The 7500-nt window shown below is 44.2% G+C and overlaps 1 protein-coding gene across 1 annotated transcript in view; it reads right to left on the bottom strand.

The window, feature by feature from the left end:
- The window catches only part of LOC110539012 (voltage-dependent T-type calcium channel subunit alpha-1I), a 137691-nt gene that overhangs the window by 59648 nt on the left and 70543 nt on the right, over positions 1–7500 (bottom strand). Inside the window, exons 16-18 of the mRNA XM_090197059.1 lie at positions 5725–5825; positions 4002–4125; positions 3832–3900 (exon numbers count right to left, since the gene is read on the bottom strand). Coding sequence (XP_090053185.1) covers positions 3832–3900; positions 4002–4125; positions 5725–5825 — 294 coding nt within the window. The remainder of the gene's footprint in view (positions 1–3831; positions 3901–4001; positions 4126–5724; positions 5826–7500) is intronic.

The following is a 7500-nucleotide window of genomic DNA, read 5'->3' as shown; positions in this document are numbered from 1 at the left end:
AACCCCAATTTTCTCCAGGGGTGCCGTACTACTATGGCTGACGCTGTAGAACAACACATTTCACTGCACCTATCTGGTGTATGTGACAGTAAATATATATATATATATTACTACAGGCTATCTAGAGTAAGCCTATATCAATGGCCTGGGGAGAGGCTGGCTGACTGGCTGACTGACTGACGGACAGACAGGGGTATTATGATCAGGCCTAAACGCAGAGGAAGAGACAGAGACATGAGGTGGTGTGTTCCACTCAGCCAGGGGCCTGACAAGGCCGTTGCTCCTCTGGTAGATTGGTCAATAATTGATTCGTTTGCATAATTGATGCCCCCTCTTGTGCCAGAACCCTCCGCGGAGAACAGAACGGAGGAATAGAGGGAGAGAGAGGGGAGGAGAGAGAGTGTGGAAAAGAATGAGAGAGAGAGAGAGAGAGGAAGGGAGAAAGAGAGAGAAAGAGAGAAAGGGAGGGATAGAGAGACGGGGTGAAAGAGATTGACGGCAACTGAAAGATTGATGGCGAATTAATGTCATTGCTTAATTGCTTGTCTTGAGTGCAATGGAGAGACTTCCAGGGAGAAAATAGGGAGAAAAGAGGGAGGGAGGGGATAACAAAAATATTGGCACCGTTGATAGCCCATCCAACTACCTCATCCCCATACTGTAATTTATTTTTGCTCCTTTGCACCCCAGTATCTCTACATGCACATTAATCTTCTGCACATCTATCACTCCAGTGTTTAATTGCTAAATTGTAATTATTTTTCCACTATGGCCTATTTATTGCCTTATCTCACCTCATTTGCACACACTGTATATAGACTTTTTTTCTATTGTGTTATTGACTGTATGTTTGTTTTACTCCATGTGTAACTCGGTGTTGTTGTTTGTGTCGCACTGCTATGCTTTATCTTGGCCAGGTCGCAGTTGTAAATGAGAACTTGTTCTCAACTGGCCTACCTGGTTAAATAAAGGAGAAATAAATACAAAATAAATACAGATGAGCAAAAAATACTACAAATACTGAGCTATATTCTGTGAATCTTTATAGAAAATGATATTATTTTATATTAATAGCTCAGAGAAAAACATTTAGCTTAACAAGTACTGTAATAAAACAAATCTCACAAAGATACATGTCAAAATGATTGACACCACTGTTTTCAGTGCTTCAGCAGCCTCCCCTGGCGAGGATAACGGCACTGAGCCTTTTTCTAGAATGTTTTATGAGACTGGAGAACACATCGGGAGGGATCGATCTTAGACCATTCCTCCATACAGAATCTTCTTTCCAGATCCTTGATATTCTTCGGTCTGCGCTCATGGACGGCCCTCTTTAATTCAAACCACAGGTTTTCCATGAGGTTCAAGTCCGGAGACTGAGCTTGCCATTGCAAAATGTTGATTTTGTGGTCAGTTAGCCATTTCATCGTGGATTGTGATGTGTGCTTGGGGTCATTATCTTTCTGGAAGATCCACTTACGGCCAAGTTTCAGCTTCCTGGCAGCGGGAAACACATTTTTTTGCAAAAATGTCCTCGATGAACTTAACAAGGAAGCAAAATAGCCCCTTAACATCAAAAACCCACCACCATATTTTACAGTAGGAATGAGGTTATTTTCTGCATGTGAAGAGTTTATTTCCAAAACGCTACAAATCCATAAATCTTTCACGTGTGTGTAAAATATTACTGTCCTCAGATTTTAAATTCATAGATTTTAGATGTGTATTACACAAGTAGTTTTGTTGTGAAACTCTATAGATCCATTGTTTAGCAGGAACGGAATGTTTTATATATATATTTAACATATAAATTCAACACATCATAAATATAGCCTCATGCTATAGTGTTTGGTTAGAAATAGGCCTCATTCCAAATGTCACCATATTCCCTATATAGTGTACTACTTTTGACCAGGGCCCAGATCTCATATTACTGCGTTGATTCATTTGATGTTACAGATGTATCATTTGTACAGTTATTTACAAAAAAATGACATTATTTTTCACATTTGACTGTGTAAAACCTTGCAGTGCTACTTTTTTCTCTGCGAGTGAGATGGATATATCTCATTTTGTACCGAATGACGTCTGTTTGTCTCTCTGTAATGAAAGCATATAGGTTTCAAACAAATACATGTCTGTCATTTAACAACCCCATGCAATGATTAAATGGAGAAAAAACACACCAATCTCTTTAGTAAGTTCTTTAAAGAAAATGGATATATAGCGTTTTAGAATGAAACTCATATGCATCCTTCCTTCGGGGCCAAACCCACCACTGGTGTGATAGAGCCAAAGAGCTCTATTTTCATGTCATCTGGCATAGCACCTGGTTTCAATCCAAGTGCCAATGCCGTTTAGAAAACTCCAGGCGTTTACATTTGTTGGTTGTTCTCAATAAAGGCTTTTTTCATGGCAACCCTTCCAAATAGCCTGTTTTCACTGGCAAGATTTAGTCATGACATGCCAGCAACAAACACTGACACTACACATCCAAGTATAACTCATCAAATTATGCAAGACAAGCATTGTCATTTTGAATTCTGCAACACTTAGCAAAGAGCTACAGTTAGTTTTAGAATGGGTGGCAAGGAATAAGCTAGACCTAAGCTAGACCTAAACGGCTGGCCCTTAAATGTACATGGAGAGCTAACATGAATAACATGTATGTACATCTCTCATGGCTTAAAGGGGAGGAGAGATTGACTTCATCACTACTTGTGAAAAGACAGAAAGAGACAGAGACACTAAGTGAAAAGACAGAAAGAGACAGAGACACTAAGTGAAAAGACAGAAAGAGACAGAAACACTAAGAGAAAAGACAGAAAGAGACAGAAACACTAAGAGAAAAGACAGAAAGAAATAGAGACACTAAGAGAAAAGACAGAAAGAGACAGAGACACTAAGTGAAAAGACAGAAAGAGACAGAGACACTAAGTGAAAAGACAGAAAGAGACAGAGACACTAAGTGAAAAGACAGAAAGAAATAGAGACACTAAGTGAAAAGACAGAAAGAGACAGAAACACTAAGTGAAAAGACAGAAAGAGACAGAGACACTAAGTGAAAAGACAGAAAGAGACAGAAACACTAAGTGAAAAGACAGAAAGAGACAGAGACACTAAGAGATAAGACAGAAAGAGACAGAAACACTAAGTGAAAAGACAGAGAGAAATAGAGACACTAAGTGAAAAGACAGAAAGAGACAGAAACACTAAGTGAAAAGACAGAAAGAAATAGAGACACTAAGTGAAAAGACAGAAAGAAATAGAGACACTAAGTGAAAAGACAGAGAGAAATAGAGACACTAAGTGAAAACACAGAAAGAGACAGAGACGCTAAGTGAAAAGACAGAGTGAGATATAGACACTAAATAGAGACGCTATGAGAAAATAAATAAAGAGATTGAGAGGTCATTAGAGCCAAGGCAGGAGAAGACTAGTAAGGACACTAGGAACCATCCTCACCCACACACGCACGCACACATGCACGCACACACGCACACATGCACACACGCACACCGCACACACGCAGTGTTGTATAAATAACCTTGTGGGAACACACAATTCAGTCCCATTCAAAATCCTATTTTCCTATTTTCCTAACCTTAACATTAAATCTAACCATAACCACAAAACCTAACCCTAACAGTAAAACTAGCTCCTAACCCTGAACCTAATTCTAACCCTAACACTAATTCTAACAGTAACCTTAAACCCCCTAGAAATAGAATTTGACCTGAGGGACTAAGAACATTTCCTGAGTTGGTCAAAGTTGTTTACTATTCTTGTTCACAGAATAGTCACACACACACATTAAGCGCATCACCATACCTTGAGCGTCATCTCTGCTACAAAGATGGCTGTGAAGACGTAGTTGGAGATGGTTAGGAAGACTCTTTCCTATACATAGAGAGAGAGATGATGGAAATAGAAGATCATTGACTTGACACCACTAATTATATTTGTATGGTTGAAACCTAGAGGTGAACTTTGATCCTGACCAGGCTGCCCTGCATGATCTTGGGTCTCTCCAGAGCCACGGTGATGCAGTTGGAGAAGATGAACGCTAGCACCACATAGTCAAACATCTTGTAGGCTATGATGGACTGGCATACCCGCCTGAACCTGAGAGAGGGAGGCAGGCAGGTGGGGAGGGAGGGAGATAGTGGAGAGAGAGGGAGTGGTATTGGGAGACAGAAAGGAAGAGAAAGAGAGCAAGAGGGAAAAAGATAAACAATTGAAAAACATGTGTTTTGTAACATCGCTACTGATTAAAACCCATTATTGTGCCTCATTGACAGAGAACTGGGGATTGCTCATCATTCAGTCAGATAATAGCCCCATTCTCTCTGATTATTTCATTTCCTTTCAAAGCAATTCCCATTAACTGGTGTTGTAAAGGCACCATCCTCCATAGAGACACCACTACAATAGAGAGAGAGAGAGACACAGAGAGACCCAGAGAGACAAGCAGAGAGATACACACACAGAGAGAGACACAGAGAGACACTCTCTGTGTCTCTCTGGGTCTCTCTGTCGAGGTCGGGCAATGATGATGGGCGATTAGGCCTGACTTGCAGTCGGCGTTCCAATTCATCCCAAAGGTGTTAGATGTGGTTGAGGACAGGGCTCTGTGCAGGCCAGTCAAGTTCTTCCACACCGATCTCAACAAACCATTTCTGTATGGACCTCCCTTTGTGCAAGGGGGCATTGTCATGCTGAAACAGGAAATGGCCTCCCCAAAACTGTTGCCACAAAGTTGGAAACACAGAATCATCTAGGATGTCATTGCATGCTGTAGAGTTATGATTTCCCTTCACTGGAACTAAAGGGTCTAGCCTGAACCATGAAAAACAGCCCCAGACCATTATTCCTTCTACACCAAGAGCTTTACATCACTCCAGCCAACGCTTATCATTAGGCATGGTGATCCTAGGCTTGTGTGCGGCTGCTCGGCCATGGAAGCTCTCGACAAACAGTTATTGTGCTGACGTTGCTTCCAGAGGCAGTGTTGCAAATGAGGACAGATGATTTTACGCGCTTCAGGTCCCGTTCTGTGAGCTTGTGTGGCCTACGTCTTCAATGCTGAGCCGTTGTTGCTCCTAGCTGTTTCCACTTCACAATAACATCACTGAAAGTTAACCAGGGCAGCTCTAGCAGGGCAGAAATTTGATAAACGGACTTGTTGGAAAGGTGGCATCCTCTGACGGTACCACCTTGAAAGTCACTGAGCTATTCAGTAAGGCCAGATTGCATGGCCGTGTGCTTGATTTTATACACCTGTCAGCCACTAGTGTGGCTGAAACAGCCTGAATCCACTCATTTGAAGAGGTGTCCACAGACGTTTGTATATACCGTGTACCTCCACAGCTAACAGAACACTGTTGCAATGCCTTCCAGCCTGAGCTCCATCTCTGAGCCCTGAGGTGGATTTATTGTTGACCAACAGATAGAGGATCACAATGGGAAGCCTCCCTTTGCTACCTCATGGACAGGGATCCATACACTAATGAGGCAGGTGGTGCTCGGCAATTCTTCTCTCGGGGAGTGGGGATCCACAGGCTGTGCAGGCTTTCGTTCTAGCCTAGCACAAATGCATCGGATTCAAAAATTTATGAACGGAACACCAAAGCCTTGAATTGCTGTATCAGGGGTGTTAGTGCTGAGCAGGAAATGAAATGAAAGAGTGAATGAGTGAAAACAGGGGTTGACAGACAGACAGACCTGTTCTGAGGAGAGAAGAGGAAGACAGACCAGTCCTCTCTGGTCTCACACCACTCTGGCCTGTACACCTCCATCATCTTCTGGATACGGAAACACAGACTCTGAAGGAGGGACACAGCACACACACACACACAACGTCAGAATACACACACAGTCAGAATACACACACATGCACGTGTGAACGCAGGCAGGCAGGCAGGGAGGCAGGCACGCACGCACATACGCACACATACACACACAGTTTGGTGAGTGAATTCAGTACACATAAACACACTGGTTCTAGACAAAGAGAAACGGCTATACTGTATAATACAATAAGATCATTCCGATTATTCCACCTCCCAAGAGAAAAGATGAATCTTCTGTCTTAATTGTTTACAAGAGAGGACACTTTGCTTTATCAACACCTAGAAGCATAATATCCAGCATCCCCATTGGTCTGCTCTACTCAGTGACTGGGTCCCAAATGGAACCCCAATCCCTATATAGGGCACCATATGCCCTGGTCAGAGTAGTGCACTACATAGGGAATAGGGTGCCATTTTGTGTAACTAGCATTATTAATTGTCCCTGGTTCAGCCCTGTATGTATGGGATTGTTTACTGTTGAAACAATAGAATCCCAGGGGAGAGACATAACAGGGAATCTACTGGAGAATGTATTTCCGGATATTTATTTTATAAACTGCTATACACAGTGTGTTTATTCTACTATAAGCTGCCTTGTGCTGCTGGTCATGAATAACACTGGTACAACAACAGTTCCTTCTCTCCTATCTACAGTATCTGTCTTTACCAAGACGACAGGATGTCACTGGGACTGTGGACGTTCCAGGGTGTTTTTAAAGTGAATAGGACTTTATCATTGTTCATCATCACAACCAAGGCACTTTAATCTCATCATTCAGATCCTCCTCCCTTACTCCTCATCATACTCCTCACCACCCTCCTCACCACACTCCTCACCACACTCCTCCTCACACTCCTCACCACACTCCTCCCTTACTCCTCACCACACTCCTCAACACACTCCTCACCACACTCCTCCCTTACTCCTCACCACACTCCTCCTCACACTCCTCACCACACTCATCACCACACTCCTCACCACACTCCTCACCACACTCCTCCCTTACTTCTCACCACACTCCTCCTCACCACACTCCTCCCTTACTCCTCACTACACTCCCCACCACACTCCTCACCACACTCCTCAACACACTCCTCACCACACTCCTCACCACACTCCTCCTCACCACACTCCTCCCTTACTCCTCCTCACACTCCTCACCACACTCCTCCCTTACTCCTCACCACACTCCTCACCACACTCCCCCTCACCCACCCTCTCACCCAACCTCAACCCACACCTCCCCCTCACCCACACTCTCACCCAACCTCACCCCCACACCTCCTCCTTACCCAACCTCACCCCACACCTCCCCCTCACCGACCCTCACCCCACACCTCACCCAACCTCACCCCACACCTCCCCCTCACCCACCCTCACCCCACACCTCACCCAACCTCACTCCACACCTCCCCCTCACCCACCCTCTCATCCAACCTCACCCCACACCTCACCCACCCTCTCACCCAACCTCACCCCCACACCACCCCCCCACCCACCCTCTCACCCAAACTCATCCCCACACCACCCCCTCACCCACCCTCTCACCCAAGCTCACTACTCACCTCCCCTCACCCACCCTCTAACCCAACCTCATCCCCACACCTCACCCAACCTCTCACTCATCCTCATCCAAACACATCTCAC

The sequence above is a fragment of the Oncorhynchus mykiss genome, chromosome 13 (genome assembly GCF_057628025.1).
Source record: "Oncorhynchus mykiss isolate SJ-2025 chromosome 13, ASM5762802v1, whole genome shotgun sequence".
NCBI classification, from domain to species: Eukaryota; Metazoa; Chordata; class Actinopteri; order Salmoniformes; family Salmonidae; genus Oncorhynchus; species Oncorhynchus mykiss.
The sequence above is the reverse complement of the archived record's forward strand: the minus strand, read 5'-3'. Positions and strand labels throughout refer to the sequence as shown.